This window comes from Gymnoscopelus braueri, assembly GCF_963280865.1.
Source record: "Gymnoscopelus braueri genome assembly, chromosome: 22".
Taxonomy (NCBI): domain Eukaryota; kingdom Metazoa; phylum Chordata; class Actinopteri; order Myctophiformes; family Myctophidae; genus Gymnoscopelus; species Gymnoscopelus braueri.
The window spans coordinates 39,162,485-39,179,737 of record NC_137624.1 but is presented as its reverse complement, the minus strand read 5'-3'; the positions used below and the strand labels follow the sequence as shown (position 1 = coordinate 39,179,737).

The following is a 17,253-nucleotide window of genomic DNA, read 5'->3' as shown; positions in this document are numbered from 1 at the left end:
GAGGATGAAAGCAGAAGAGTGGTAGAGTTCAAAGAGAAAGTCAGCACATCACTGGCAAAACGCATGAAGGTATATATTATTAACAGTAACAATATTATTATTATTTTACAAACAAAAACATAGGCTTTGTTTTCCTAATATAAATTATATTTTACTAATACTTTATTTTTATTTTTATTCATCCATTGTATGCAGGTCATCTCTGATCAATTAATCTCCCAAGTTCCTCTGATCGCATCTGCGCTGGACCCCCGACACAAGAGCCTGCCGTTTCTTTCGCCAGCAGAAAGGGCTGACGTTACAGTAAAGTTGCATGAAATGGCATCGAGTGTTTCACTCGAAAGCAGTGGGGCTGGGGCCGCTGCTACCAGTGGAGATGAAGATGATGTGCGAGTTGTGGGCCACGGAGATGGGGGCACAGACGAGAACGCAAACAGCAGCGCAATGCGACTGCTCCTTGGACATAATTACGTTACGTCCACGGACAATGGGTCAGCAAACGAAGTGGAGAGTTACTTAAGAGAGAGTTCTGCTCCCTTGGAATCAGATCCATTGGACTGGTGGAAAGTACACAGCCTCCGTTTCCCCAGACTGGCTACCCTAGCCAGGCGCTATCTCTGTGTACCAGGGACCTCGGTTCCGTCCGAGAGGGTTTTCTCCGCAGCGAATTTGACGGTCAATAGACTGCGCACTCGGTTAACACCAGAACATGTCGACATGTTAATCTTCCTAAATAAAAATGGTTAGCCTAAGTAAGCGGCCAGTGTGGCCTTATAGGTAGGTTGCTCTGATTTTCTTTTGTTTTATAGAACAGCGTCGTATATATTTTTTATTTTTTGGAGTCAGTGGACCCATAGAACTGTTTCTGTTTGTCTCTCTCTCTCTCTCTCTCTCTCTCTCTCTCTCTCTCTCTCTCTCTCTCTCTCTCTCGGGTAGACAGGCAGCAGCGCACTTGTTGAGAGACGCGTGCAGATCACGAGTAACTAAGGACGCGTTAATGGATGAAGCTTATATACAATTACAATTTATTTGTATTGTTAAATGCTGCTTTTTTTGTTTGGAGCATAAATAAATGTCTACCATTTGCCACCAATGTTAACCCTGTGTATGTGCATATTTCATTTTGAGTTGGGTATTAAAAAATAAATAAATAAATAAATGACTATCCGTTGATTAACCGGATAATCCTATCGGGTAACCGGCTGGGAAAATAACCGTTACTGACATCCCTAGTCTAAACGGGCTTAGTTCAAGAAGTGAGGTGATCGATCTTGTTTTCGGGACGTTTTTCCAATAGCTGCACTAGAATGAATCAGAAGCTAAGCTACAAAACAGTGACAGCATGTAGGGTTTACAAAAACGTCAATAAAAGAAAATGAAAATGACCAACGGGCATAATTTATTTCGGTAACATAAATGAAGTGATATCAAGTAATTATCAAACCTATTATCACCCTTTTCTATTCTTAGGTGATATATCTTCATCTCTTGTGGCATCTAACAAGGCACAACAACACCCTCAGACCAGAAGGGCTCAGGATTCACACAAACACCCAGATGAACCTTCTTCCACTTCTCTTCTGGCTCATATGAATCCAGCGGTGGTGGTCCTTCACAGACTCCCTCTGAACATGGTTCACCGGGCTCTCCATCCACCAGCAGCCCTGCAGCAATGCAGCAGTGATGAGGAGGACAATGTTAGTCATTCTGACACGCCGTGGGAACCAAAAGACGACAGTGGCAACGACTCCGATTGGTCGTACTCCCACTCGAAGTCCCGGTCAAAAAAGAAGAGAAAGGAGCCGAAGAAAGGCAGAAAACTCAACAAAGATGTCACTTCAAAGACACAGACGTCACAAGCCAACAGCAATGGTAATTAACCCTTTCAATCCGGGAGCGCATCTGTGTCATTTTAGATTTATTTGGCTATTCTTTTAAAAACAATCGTGAAAATGTGTGCAAATCTTTGAATACATTTATATCTGCTGTCGGGCAGAAACCAGCTAACTCCAAAATGTACATTTTTCAGGAAATGACAAAAACAAAACAAAAAGTGGAGTTAGGAGGTTTTGTTCGTCATTGATAAGAACAGCTGAATGGACCTCCAAGCTCACAATGAGGTTGGAGGTCAAAAGGGGGTGGAGCCTGGAGTCAGCAAAACCAGCTAACTCCACCCCCCTTTGGTGGAGTTTAGCAGAAAGTTTGAGTATCCAATGGAGTTAGCTGGTTTTGTAACTAATGTTTTTAACGTGTACCTTAGCAATAGACCAGTGGCGTCCCCAGGATTTACATTTACGGCAGGCGAGATCCCCCCCCCTCTATTACCCCCCCCCAAAAAAGAAAACATCAACTAAAATTGGCGAAGATGGCCGTTTTCAAGATGTTTTGACCATTATCTCTGGAGCGGAAGGTCCAATCTGCTCAGTTCAAAGCTTGTTGGATGTGTGACATTGAGGGCATTAAGCACGCATTGACACCTTTTCGGGTTATTTGGGTTTTTTAGGGGAGGCGAAATCTTAGTTGGGCAGGCGACCGCCTGCCCTGCCTCTACAGTGGGTACGCCACTGCAATAGACACGAGAGGGAGTGCTATATTGAGGTTATTGCAGAATCTAAAAATAATCTGGACAAAGGGAACAGTGACGTTACCCATCGGTTTCAACAGACCCGATTTGAAGACCCTTTTTGGCGAATTCAAATCCACCACGTTAGAACTTCAGATTCAGAAACGCAACTAGTTTAACATATAATAGAACATATATACATATATATTTATTTATTTTTGTTGGGCAATTCACTCAAACTAAGCCACTTATTGTGCGTGATCTGCGTTTCCTTGTAAAAACACAGTCTGACTGAGTCAATAAGTTGTCCCTGTTGCTTCAACCAGCCAATTGAGTTTATAATGAGATAAACAGAGATTGTCATTGTATTATTACCACACATAGAAAGACCAAACTTCAGTGTTGGCTCAGAATTACCTACTGACAGTGCAATTAGTCTATTTTATCCATTTATTTTATATTTTATTGTCATTATTTTTTTTTCCTGGCACCATTGTTAATTGTTAAACAGACAAGACTGGTTGCTTAAAAAAATAAAAAACACCAGCTATAACATGATTAGTTCAAATTAATGCCTGGATGATCCTCTTCGTCTCCAGTGGTACATTATTTTAATTTATTTGGGAACATACCCTACCCTAGTTGGCCCGGTTAAACGGGCATCATTGAGGTTTTTGTGACCAGTGGTTAAACCACTTTTGTCAGCTTTGACCAGCTCGGACTCTGGCCAACCGGTTATTTCATTGAATTTAATTACCTGGTTATTGAATGGAAGAACCAATTAAAAATGCATTCATTATTATCCCACAGTGACAACAGTACCGCCTACAGAAAACAAATAAGGTTATCATATTCAATTATGCATGGCCTGAGGATTCTGGTTTACACGTACAGTATTTAGCATTACATATTATCTGACACTTTTCTGTCCAAAAATCATATTTAACACAGACTTCCACGTGTTTCACACTGAAGTCTACACACTTAAAGGAGAATTTTGGACTAAAGTTTTCTTACCTTTTCTATGACGTTATATCTTAGGATGAATGGTACAGTAGAACATTTTCATAACTCCACCCCTGAGCCGCCACAGCTTAAAAGGTGCGCGGATAGGCCTTAGGTTAGATCACATATTTTAATAGCTTTTTTTTTTTTTTTTTTTTAGATCTTACGTTCATAGTGACAGAACAGCTGTGGCGGCTCAGGGGTGGAGTTATGAAATTACTGTACAGTACCATTCATCCTAAGATATCATAACGTCATAGAAAAGGTAAGAAAACTTTAGTCCAAAATTCTCCTTTAAGTCGTCTGGTTGTGCAGAGGAGGCTGTGAACATTCAAGTTGTCTGGAAATTACTATTCATGAATGACATTGAGACATGCTGAATTGGGTTGGTACTCAACAGTACAGTACCAGTTCTGCTGTATTTCTCCCACCTGAGCACCCATGTTATTGCTTACCATTGCACGTACCGTCGGCAATTGTTGTGCTTTGGCTGCCCTACGCCCACAGTTACCTTGACTGAAAATAAATCCTGCACAGTTGTGGACTTTAGGACTAAACTGTCACCCGAGTTTCAAAGTGGGATACTGTTATTGACTCTTACATACTGTATCCCTATACAGTATCTCTTACCTTTTCAAGTAGTCACAGAATATTTATCTCCAGTATGATCGATCCCCTGATGGTTGCTAATCACGGAGGGTTTCACTGTGCTCCCGCGAAAAAAAAAAAATGTCATCACGATTCCCGTTCGCTTGTAATACCCAGTTGAAAATAGCATGTTTCGCTCAAAAATACTTAGTAAAACACAGGAAAACAGGGATTTTTTTCTCCATTTTTATTTTATGTGAAGTGAATGGAGCAGTAAAACAAATGTTTTTCAACACAATGGGTGCCATAGGTTTATTAAAACAGTTTACGTTGAGTGCCAGAAATCTCACCGTTTGCAACGCTGCGCTGTTTAGAGCTGTAGACTCCACGGCGAGCACACGCACGTAAACAATGCATGCTTGCACAACAATGGATGGTCCTGGTTAACGCCTGGAACAACAACATGTCTCACGCGAGTCACCATTGTGGAGCAATCGCGCATCGAGAATGACTCGTTTTGACCACTGTAAAAAGTTAAGGGGATGGAATGGAAGTGGATGGGAGCCAGATTTTTTGGCGCGGTGATCCATCTGTCCCTTACTTCTTAGAGTGTTCATGGGTGATTCCAAAGCTGCGCTAGCCACCCCCTTGTCGAAAATTTTTTTTTTTTTAAAAAGACTGATCGGCACCAAAGCGCTACTCTTTGAAAACATGGTTTTAACCGTGTTTGGCACCCGATGGGTTAAGAGACGTCAAAAGACGTCATTTGCGGCGTGGGCTTACTAAAAAAGCTGTTAAAATATTTCATTGGCAGGAAATGAGTTAATTAATGGACCAGCAAATTGCACACGTCATTCATGAAAAGTAGGTGAGTAGCTATTATGAGATGATCTTATTACGAGCTTGACTCAAAGCCTGACTGGACTCAAATTGAAAATAGTTGGCCCTCCCTTACTAACATTTTAAAAATCCAATCCAATCCACTTTATTTATAGAGCACATTTAAAAACAACAGTGTTGAACCAAAGTGCTGTACACTCAGTAAAATACTAAAATAAACAAGAGAACACACACAATGAACAAGATAACGATTGACACAATGCCTGGGGGAAGCAGCCGCTTCTCAATTTGAATTTTCAAACGCCAAGGAGAACAAGTGAGTTTTCAAACGTGATTTAAACACAGGCAGGGTTTGAGACACTCTAACATGGGGTGGCAGCTTGTTCCACAGTGTGGGCGCTATGGAGGAAAATGATCTATCTCCCCGTGTTTTCAACTTAAAAAAAGCATGACCCTCTCCTCTTTTGCTCCTGTGAACCCCTCCATCAAACATCGAACAAAATCGCCAAGCGCTCCCGATCCGCCTCGATCGGGGAAATGCCCTGACTCAAAATTACCCTGATTATCCTGCAGTGTGATCCAAGCTTTAGCGTGTAGACTATAGAGGGTCAAATGCTTTCCTTCAAATGGCCTACTCTGCTCTGATTTTGATGTTGAACAGATCATTATCTGACTATAAATGTTTGCTCCATAGTTTTCATGTAATTATAATTAATCTGTTGCATAGATGGAGTGTTTACAAGTACTCACCATTTTGAATCTCTCTCTCTCTCTCTCTCTCTCTCTCTCTCTCTCTCTCTCTCTCTCTCTCTCAGAAATGAGTTCCCAGTCCTCCCAGAGTCAGGTCCTCTCTTGTTCTGAGTGTCCATACACCTTCACATCTCAGGTCGCCCTCCATAAACACATCGAACAAAGCCACAACGCCCTTTACTGCCAAATGTGGAGGAATGGACCGGTCACCTCAGCAGCCTTTGAGCAAATAACAAACTCAGTCACCAGCAAGAAGAATAGAGGCACAGATGAACCAAGACCCTACAGTTTCAGTCGGTCAAAAAACGGAGGAGAAAAAACATTCCATTGTGACAAGACTTTCAGTCGGTCAGATGCTCTGAAGACACACCTTCATGTCCACTCAGGAGAAAAAACGTTCCCCTGTAAACATTGTGACTCAAGTTTTAGTAGCTCAGAGTATCTTAAGAAACACCAGCTTGTCCACACAGGAGAAAAACCTTTCCTCTGTAAACATTGTGACAAGAGTTTCAGTCGGTCACATACCCTGAAGACACACCTTCGTGTCCACACAGGAGAAAAACCTTTCCTCTGTAAACATTGTGACAAGAGTTTCAATCAGTCAAATAGCCTGAAGACACACCTTCGTGTCCACACAGGAGAAAAACCTTTCCCCTGTAAACATTGTGACAAGAGTTTCAATCAGTCAAATAACCTGAAGACACACCTTCGTGTCCACACAGGAGAAAAACCTTTCTCCTGTAAACATTGTAACAAAAATTTCAGTCTGTCAGGTAACCTGAAGACACACCTTCGTGTCCACACAGAAGGAAACACATTTCAATGTAAACATTGTGACAAGAGTTTCAGTTGGTCATTTGACCTGAAGACACACCTTCGTGTCCACACAGGAGAAAAAACATTCCATTGTAAACATTGTGACAAGAGTTTCAGTCGGTCAAATGACCTGAAGACACACCTTCGTGTCCACACAGGAGAAAAACCTTTCCTCTGTAAACATTGTGACAAGAGTTTCAATCAGTTAAATACCCTGAAGACACACCTTCGTGTCCACACAGGAGAAAAACCTTTCCCCTGTAAACATTGTGACAAGAGTTTCAATCAGTCAAATAACCTGAAGACACACCTTCGTGTCCACACAGGAGAAAAACCTTTCCCCTGTAAACATTGTGACAAGAGTTTCAGTCGGTCAAATACCCTGAAGACACACCTTCGTGTCCACACAGGAGAAAAACCTTTCTCCTGTAAACATTGTAACAAAAATTTCAGTCTGTCATGTAACCTGAAGACACACCTTCGTGTCCACACAGAAGGAAACACATTTCAATGTAAACATTGTGACAAGAGTTTCAGTTGGTCATTTGACCTGAAGACACACCTTCGTGTCCACACAGGAGAAAAAACATTCCATTGTAAACATTGTGACAAGAGTTTCAATCAGTCAAATAACCTGAAGACACACCTTCGTGTCCACACAGGAGAAAAACCTTTCCCCTGTAAACATTGTGAAAAGAGTTTCAATCAGTCAAATAACCTGAAGACACACCTTCGTGTCCACACAGGAGAAAAACCTTTCTCCTGTAAACATTGTGACAAGAGTTTCAATCAGTCAAATAACCTGAGGTTACACCTTCGTGTCCACACAGGAGAAAAACCTTTCTCCTGTAAACATTGTAACAAAAATTTCAGTCTGTCATGTAACCTGAAGACACACCTTCGTGTCCACACAGGAGAAAAACACATTTCAATGTTAACATTGTGACAAGAGTTTCAGTCGGTCATTTGACCTGAAGACACACCTTCGTGTCCACACTGGAGAGAAAAACATTTCATTGTGAACATTGTGACAAGAGTAAGTAACCTGTAGCCACACAGGCAACAGACCTTTCCACAGTAAACACTGTGACAAGAGTTTTAGTGACTCAGATTATTTTAACACATTCGCTGCCATTTATTAATGCATTAATAAATGCTGCTGCCAGCGTTTTTTGGGCGGTGAAACCGCCCCTATATGTGAGGTTTGGACATTGCACCCCCCCAACCCTGCGCTGTGATTGGCCACCAGTGTACCCTCCTAACCCTGCACCGTGATTGGCCAATCACAGTCTATTCAGGACTGTGATTGGCTAGTGAAACATGACACATGTGCATAGCCCTATAAATAGGACTATGCACTTTGAAAAAAACACATTTATGTTTTTTTTTAAATTAGGGGTGTACAATGGCTGGTCCACAATATTACTTTTCTTTAAGTGAACTTCCATCACTGTGATGACCACTGTGACCACACCGCCCACTTCACACTGGGTGTGATTTTTACCTTATTTTGACGATCCACTGAGAGCCACGGAAGCCACTATGACGACATGGATGTAAACAAAGGCTGTCTGGAGGGAGGGAGGCTCTCGTCTATCCACCCTAACAAAAACATTTCACCGCGATCGTCCATTCTGTTGTAATCGGCTGTTGAAAACATAGATATTAGAAACCTAGATACCTCATTGGCCTCTGCAGTTCATTGGGGCGACTTGTATCGCAATACACGGCGGCTCTTCCGTCTTCCGCAGGGAACCTGTCACTCAAAGTGACTACTGGCCAATCACAGCGCTCACAGTGCGTTGACTACTGGCCAATCACAGTGCGTCTTTTCCGGGACTTGTCAGTGCAATTGTTCTCAACCAGTGGTCCGGGAACCACCAGTGGTCATTGAGGGGGTTCCAGGTGGTACCCAGCTAAATGATGGAGAGTTGATAATAACCAAATGGACCCTTATAGATCTTTAAATCTTGAGTATAACATTTCACACTGTCAAGAGTCAAATTGTTAAACATCTGCATTACTTACTAAACAAGTACACAATTAGAGGACGTAAACAATTGTTATTTTGACAACAGCTTATCGAACGATAACATATTCTACGTTTTGGGTGTGAGAGGCTAAAGCTTATCAAACGGTGTTCCGTGACTCAAATGCTGAATAAATAATGGACCTTGTTATGAAAAAGGACCAGTCTCTTATTTGAATTTCACAAATAGAGTGTGGAGTTTGCCAAGTTCCAACTAACTAGATGCTGCGCACAGCTGTCAGCTGCTGCCTCTCAAAGGGTTAAGAGCTGGGTTAAGAGCTGGGTTACAAAAAGACCCGCCCCCACCTGCCTCTGATTGGCCTACCGAACTTCCGCGTGTGTGACGCACACGGCAGCCCTGCGGAAGCAGGAAGCGCGCCCGAGATACAGACGCTTCAGAGCCGAATGAGGCGTCTACCTTTATATGTCTATGGTTGAAAAGGGTTCTTTTTCACACATTAACATGGAAGTTAATGGACTGAATGACGTCATCTCTGCTTCTATGATTCTCTTAGAGTCAAGGGATCATTCATAGGTTAGGGAAGAGCGGCCTCTAGCGTAATTCTTTTTTAATGTTTTTTTTTTTGGCAAGTGTTGGATTTGAAATGACCGACATTTCCGTCAGTGGCAGGGCATGTGTAAAGAGACACCAGCTTGTCCACACAGGAGAAAAACATTTCAATTGTAAATATTGTGACAAGAGTTTCAGTCGGTCATTTAATGTGAAGAGACACCAGCGTGTACATGCTGTCAAGGTAAAAACATTCCACAGTTACCAGTGTTAGTTAGTCATTACTGTAGGTGACCTGAAGAGACACCAGTGTGTCCACATTGTTGAGAAGAATACCCATATAAATCCTCTTTTTTTTGGTCAACTTTCTGAACATTTTAGAATTTGTTTACCCCTCACCATAAATGTATTATTTTATTTCAATCAATTATATTTGAGAGACTTGTTGTGTGTGTATACGTATATATAATATATGTATAATTGCATATTTGTTATACTTCAAAATAAATATTTCAGTTTCAGACAGTATTTCAAAGTTGTCCAGCACATCTTAACTTAAGAACAGGACCGAAACATATGAGAAAGTGTTACAGGTGAATCTTTTCAGCAGTCGCACAATTTATCAATGTTCGGATCCATGTTTTAATTTATATTTGGTCTAGTAGGTTCGGTATAATAGTGTGAAATGCTCCAATGAGCATCAGTGAGCATTGAATTGAATAGTGTATGCATAGGGCTGAAGTGGTTGATGTATGTTTTGTAATAACAATCAAAATCTACAAAGTAAACTAGTAACTAAAGTTTTCAAATCATTGTAGTGGAGTAAAAGTACAATATTTGCCTCTGAGGTGTAGTGGAGTGGAAAAGTATCCAAAATTGGAAATACTCCAGTAAAGTAAAAAAAATTTTTTTTTACATAAGTATAGTACATTACTCAAGTACAGGTTACTAGAGTGGCTAAAGATGAAGGTGTGTAGGAGGACTCATCAATCTGCACCCATGAAGGACATGTCTGAAGTTTATGACAATTGAACCAGTAGGCTACATGTCATGTTTCTGACTAGTAATGTAACTACATCTTTGCTTTGTAAGAAAACCTTTCGTTATCGTGGCGTTTTCTTATTCCAAATGAAGGAAGTTACAAGTTAAGCTTTATGTTAAACACACACTTCTAATCTCAACCGTCATCCCTTTAAAGGAGTAGTTCATCCCAAAATAATACTTGTTTTCTATCAATTACACACCCCATGAAGCATTGAATTTATGGAGATTTTTTATCGCATTCCTAAGCCAATAATTTGATTACTGGCGGAAAGATGCTAATGTATCCGGCAGGAGACTCAAAGGAGACTCTTTGAGTCTCCGACCACCGGTCATTTTTTGGGTGAACTATTCCTTTAAAGGGCAAGACCACTTTGGTAGAGGTTTGCGTTGTGTAGTTACCTTGCCATGATGTAAAGATGTCTAAAATAATTGCTCCATTGATTATAAATTGATAGTGCTGTTCCTCTTTAATGTGTGGAGGCTCAGGCTATGGTTCCTCCTTGACCAGACTGGGACTCCTCTCCTGTTCAGGGGAAACCTCCGCTTTACACACAACCATGTGCAGGGTGTCTAGGATGATAAAGACCACTTAAAAATATGCTCCTCATTGACTTACATTGTACGGTGAAACGGCTCTAAAAGTCACTCATTTAGCACTTAAACAGACACAAACAAACGCAAACAAAGCTGATTCAGACAATATAGAACTTCACCAAACCAAGTATAAATATAACAATTGCGTCGTGCGATCACTATAGATAGATATATACATATATTTAGCCTGTTTTCATAGCAACCGTGCAGGGCGTGTTTGTGTGGACGCTCTGTCACTCAAGACAGGACGTGTTTGTGTTCAAGGGGCGTGGCCTCCAGATAGAGTGCGGTGAGATTCTGAAGCACGCGTCAACGCGACGCCAACACCTAGAACAATATTCCCTCTACCTGGCTGCTTTGCAAAACATTAGGCTACACCTAGAACAAGTAGGTCGCTAGCTGATATATTGCACTTTTACCTTAGCGCTAGGTATACTCTTAGTTGCTTGTTTTAGCAGAAAATGCACTTAAGACTTCTGAATAAAAGCGTCTGCTAGATGACTGTAATGTAATGTAATTTAATGTAATGTAGAACAATATTCCCTCTACCTGGCTGCTTTGCAAAACATTAGGCTACTCGAGAAAAGCCATGGGGGGGGGGGGGTGTGTGTGTGTGTGTGTGTGTGTGTTAGGGCTTTCACGACTAGAGATTTTTACAGGTCGACTAATTTGACCCAGTGGTAGTCGACTAGTCGAAATTTGCATTACATTTTTTTTAGGGGGGCATTCTACCATCCTACCATGCCATCCTACTACTATATATTACTATTATTATTATCCTCCTGCCCTTATTTTTATGGCGTTTTAAGGGAAGCGCTTCTGGCACAGCACCACAGCAGCGTCTCCAAGGATCCCCATTGCCCAATAATAGGCTTTTATTGGGCATACTTTTGACCCCCTTTTGATAAAAAAAATAAAGTCAGGAGGATAATAATAATAGTAAGATGGGCCATTACTATGGCATTAAAACAAATTAAAAATAAATAAATTTAAAAAAAACGTTTTTTTTGTTCAACTATTCGACTAGTACCAACAAGGTCGACTAGTGGTTATACTAGTCGACTAGTTGGTGAAAGCCCTTTATGTGACGCAGGGGAGGGTCAAGTAGGGCGTTCATTTACAAATAAAAACACAAAGTTAAAGTATGGAGATACTGTACATCTCAGAGGCAAATACTGTACTTTTACTCCATTACTATATTATTTGACCACTTTAGTTACTAGTTACTTTGTCGATTCAGCTTACAAAACATACACAACTTCATCCCTTAAACTTTTGCTATTTGAAAATAGCCGATCTACAAGCTCACAACGCGTCACGATGCGACGCGTTGTGAGCTTGTAGATCTGCTATTTTCAAAGGAATTTTGTACGTCCTAATCCAGAAGCAGGGGTAGACGGATACAGACAGGATGCTAAATAATGAAGATACTGTCAGGCACATCTTACATTCCAGTTTAATATGACCAGTGACAAAGCAACGGCAATGGGCAGTCGCAGTTTTTTCCCCCCCCAAAAAAATAACAATTTAATCAATTAAAAACAAAATCCATCTAGTAAAAAAAAAAACTTTTAAGAAATAGTGAAAATAGCAGATCTACAATCTCACAATTCGTCACAAGCTTGTTGATCTGCTATTTTCACTATTAAATAGGGCTTAATTCATACTGCTAAAGGACTTGAGTTTGCTCTCCAGCAATAGGATACACGTTTTTTACAGAAAGCATTTGTAACTCAAATCTTTGCTTCTGGGGGTCCCTGGAACAAAATAGTTTACAAATGTTTGCTTAAAAATATATATTTTCAAAGATTTGCACACATTTTCCACTATTAACAAAAATTGCCAAAGAAATCTAAAATGACACAGATGCGTTCCCGGATTGAATAGGTTAAAATGAGGCTAAACAGGACTGTCTGTTGCTGTGTCAATACTGTTGGATCGTGTTTCATTTCCACCATTGCCTCTGTGTCACTGTGCTAAAGTGAAGTGGACCAAAGCAGGGGTCATTTGGAAAGAAACCCAGCCAGCCAGCCAGCCAGCCAGCCTGGGGAAGCATTTATTTGTGAAGTCAGCCAGTGTTTCTGGCAGAGCAAAGCCAAGAGTACCCACAGCGTGTTCCCTCTATTTATTCTTTTACTATAAAGAAATTGCTACTACCATGACCTCTAATTCCAATCTGTCCAACATGCGGAGACTTGTAGAACAACTGAAGCTTGAGGCCAGTGTGGACAGAATCAAGGTAAAATAAACCAAACTGAAAACGTTATCTTATATACTGTAAGTATAGATAGAGACTTGATTTTCATAGGATGTACTTGTGTGAGGGGTATGCTATATTTTATCTTTAATGTAGCTGTGCTGAATGTTTACAGTATATACAATATTGTATAATGCACTGTATATCGGTTTACTGTATGTACAGTATTAGTAAGAAAGTAGTCGTCTTTTTTGCTGCTATATATAGGTGGATTTGTTGACACAGCAAAATATGATTTGTTTCAGATCCAAACTTTTGTATAGCCTATAGCATACATATCCCTCCAAAGAAAAATAATGGAGCATTTCAGTTAGAGCTTAACCAACCACTTAAGCCCCATGTGTCGCATTGTGAAAATAGCCATATTGTTAGATATAACAATATCTTTGTGAGCTATTTAAAAACAAAAGAGAATCTCACACCTATAATGACGACATGCCCGAAACAGATGCCACGTTGAAAGTGGTTAACTTGTTACATTATAGTGCAACCTAAACAGTTTGTATCAGATATGTGTGTATAGTTGTCCAACTTGTTCATGTCAAGGACCCCCAAATTAATATGTATTTGGCCGCAGACACCCATCTGAAAATAACTTGTGCGTAGGGACTCCCATCCATACAACAATTTGGAAACGTTGGTAAAAATCATTTCCAAATGTTCCAATCATTTTCAAAAAGCTGACCTATATTCTGTAGGGTTAAAGTGGTTAAACTGATTTTGATGCTGTATCAACCAATTTAGCTGGGGAGCGGTGTTGATTTCGTCGACTAAAACCTTTCGTCTACTACCTTTTTTCACTGACAAACTAAATAAAAACTAAGCTATGATGACTAAATCTATGACTAAATGTATTGACAATATCGTCAACGAATACAAACTAGACTAAAATGTTAGTGAGGGACTAGTGGAGAAGAGATCCAGTAGAACTAAAAGACAAGTCATTTTATGTTTGGTTGCGCTCAGGTGTTGCACTCTGAAAATAGCAGATCTACAAGCTCACACCGCGCTTGTAGATCTGCTATTTTCAGCATGCAACCAAGTGTAAAATCATACATTACGGCCCCATCAAGGCACCGGCGAAATACATTTTAGTCGACTAAATCAACTGTAGATTTAGTCGACTATAATCTTATGATATTTAGTGTATTAAAACTAGACTAACAGTAAAACATTTCAGATGACTAAAATATGACTAAAACTAAATGGAATTTGATTCAAAAGACTACGACTAAAACTGAATCAAAATTTGCTGTCAAAATCAACACTAGACCACTGCAATACAGTATGTAGTATTAGCAGCTTTTCCAGTGTTTCTCCTCCCCAGTGGTGGAAAAAGTACTCAAATATTTTACTTACGTAAAAGTACCAAAACTGCAATGTAGAAATACTCTGTTACAAGTAAAAGTCCAGAATTCCAAATTTACTTGAGTAAAAGTACAAAAGTATTGGCATCAAAATGTACTTAAAGTACCAAAAGTAAAAGTACAAAAATATTTGAAAATAGCGATCTACAAGCTCAGATCTACAAGATCACAACTACTATATATTTGGCCTCTGAGATGTAGTGGAGTAGAAGTAAAAGTATTGGAAATTGGAAATACTCAAGTAAAGTACAAATGTACCTCAAAATTGTACTTAAGTGCAGTACTTAAGTAAATGTACTTAGTTACTTTCCACCACTGCTCCTCCCCCCCTCCCCTCCAGGTGTCCCAGGCTGCTGCAGAGCTGCAACAGTACTGTCTGCAGAACGCGGGCAAGGATGCCCTGCTGGTGGGCATGCCCGCCGGCAGCAACCCCTTCAGAGAACCCCGGTCCTGCCACGTTCTGTAGAGAGCCGTGGTTCTCTAACGTTTTCGTGCCAAAAGGAGGACCCCCAAATTGATAGGTATGTGGCCGCGGACCCCCCACCTGAAAAATATATTGTGCCAGGGACCCCCAGAAGCAAATTTTGTGTTAAAAATGTTCGTCTTTAAAGAGGTGGTGCCATGGTTTTGCACTTTTTCAGTTTTTCATGTGTCTATGAGGTTGATAGAACTTCATTAAGCCCCCTGGTGGTGTTTTTATGGTATTTTATGTCTTCTCTGACTATTTTGAGTTTCTACCTGGAGGCTGAAACCTTGAGGGTCAAACGTGCCAATAGAAAAACAGCGCTTTAATGACAGAGTAGAATATACCCTCTCCCTCATTATCATAACACAACAGGTGTGGGCATGAGGAGGAGGAGGAGGGACTAGGACAGGTGGGTGGTGCTAAGGTGGTGGAGGAGGTGCTAAGGTGAGAACCAGGTATACTTAATGAACTGGAGGCGTGTCCACATAAAAACATAATTTTAACAATTTCTGTACACTTTTTTGAAAAAAATCTTCCTCCTAGTATAACCATAATACCTGATGATTTTGTTTTAGGGGGAGGGGGAATCACTGAAAATCACGGCACCCCGTCTTTAAAAAAAGATTTTCATTTTCAAGATTTTTCAAAAATAGCAGATCTACAAGCTCGTAGCGCGGCACTCGGTGCCGCGCTATGAGCTTGTAGACCAAATTTTGAATAGCCAAAGTATAAAATATTGGAAAAGTGGTTAAAATTATTGTGATGCTTTATTAAGTAATTTTGCTGGGGATCCCCTGGTATCCCCTCAAGGACCCCTGGGGGTCCCCGGACCCCACTTTGAGAACTAATTCTGTATAGCTGCACATCAGCAAAGGTTCACAAGACCTTTTATAATACCTGTTGTTTAGCTTTTCTTTCGGCATTGAATACTGAAATGACAAAATATTTGTTTGCAGGAGAATGTGAGCAAAACATGCATTCAGCCAGAAGCAACTTACTGAAGATGAAGAGTTTTTCCTCCCATATCAAGAAGGCATTTTCATTTTTGTGGACTTGATGGAAATGTTTATTTTTATTTTTTTTGTAACATGACTAATTTTGTACTAAAAACGTGTTATTGATGATGATGATGATGATGATGATGATGATGATAATATTAATATATTATGTGGTTAACTGGTGCCAAGTATCTGTTTCCAATTTGTTACATTCTATCAATTCAGTAAGCGGACTTGTTCTAATTTAGCTTTTTATAATCCACAATAAATATTTTGTAACTTTCACTTGATCAAAAATGTTGCCTTTATTATAATCTTTTATTATTATTCATATCACTTTGACTAATTTGCAGTGGTGGGAAGTAACTAGGTAATTTTCCTCAAGTACTGTACTTGATGTATTTTTACTTTACTGGAGTAATTCCAATGTAATACTTCTATATATATACTTCTACTCCACTACACCTCAGAGGCAAATATTGTACTTTTACTCCACTACAATTATTTGCAAACTTTAGTTACAAGTTACTACTTGCAGATTTGGATTATTATTACAAAACTATATAGGCCTACTTTGGCTATTTGAAAATAGTAGATCTACATGCTCGCAATGCGATGCGTTGTGAGCTTGTTGATCTGCTATTTTCAAAGGATGTTCATACATTTAAAAAATAACTTGATGACAATACTTTTGTACTTTTACTCAAGTACATTTTGAATACTGGCCTTTCACTTGTAACATTTCTACTTGATGGTATTGACACTTTTACTTAAGTACAAATGGCAATGGGACTTTCACAGAGTGGATATCTATGGATCAGACAGGGAGGATGTTTATAGCAGGAGCTCTAAATTGCCAAATTTGAGCTTCCTGATGTTGAGACTAAAGTTAGGAGCACATGCCAGCGAGAGAGGAAGCTGTGTCTTCCTGTTGGAAACTGCAGCACAAACTCCCATGTTGAAATTACACTTCAAGCCATGTTCATTTATTCACCAGAAACACATAGTTCACAATGCAAAAGAAATAAACAAATACATATTACTGACAGCTATGTTACATAGAATCGAATTGACTTGGTTCTGTCTGTTTGCTACTTTTTGCTTTTTATTTCTATCTTTATTATTCTTTTCGTGTTAGGAAGTTTACCACTTAACCACGTCATCCTATAGCGTCCCTATTATACGTTATATGCCTTTATTTTGCTTTGTGAACAGACTACGGTCTATTTTTTTGCTCATGTTTTAGAAAGCACCTTGGCTCAACCGCTGTTGTTTTTTAAATGTGCTATATAAATACATTTAACTTGACTTGACTTGACTTATTCTGCAGGAGAACATTAGGCCAAAAATGGCAGATCTGTTATTTTTGAACATTGACAATGACACCTATAAAGAAACATATGGACGACATGTTGAACGTGGTTA

The 17,253-nt window shown here is 39.9% G+C and overlaps 1 protein-coding gene across 1 annotated transcript; it reads left to right on the top strand.

The window, feature by feature from the left end:
* The first annotated feature begins 12,709 nt into the window (after window positions 1-12,709).
* Window positions 12,710-17,136, top strand: gng10 (guanine nucleotide binding protein (G protein), gamma 10). The gene is made up of 3 exons (XM_080420036.1): window positions 12,710-12,979; window positions 14,705-14,885; window positions 15,787-17,136. Exons 1-2 carry the CDS (start codon window positions 12,899-12,901, stop codon window positions 14,828-14,830), a joined length of 207 nt encoding a protein of 68 aa, XP_080276162.1. The 5' UTR covers window positions 12,710-12,898; the 3' UTR covers window positions 14,831-14,885; window positions 15,787-17,136.
* Window positions 17,137-17,253: the final 117 nt, after the last annotated feature.

Bases quoted from the DNA above. Each gene is read 5' to 3' on its own strand.
- gng10 (XM_080420036.1), top strand. From the start codon at position 12,899: ATGACCTCTAATTCCAATCTGTCCAACATGCGGAGACTTGTAGAACAA. The intron at 12,980-14,704 runs GTAAAATAAACC...CCTCCCCTCCAG, and splicing joins CCAGTGTGGACAGAATCAAG to GTGTCCCAGGCTGCTGCAGA.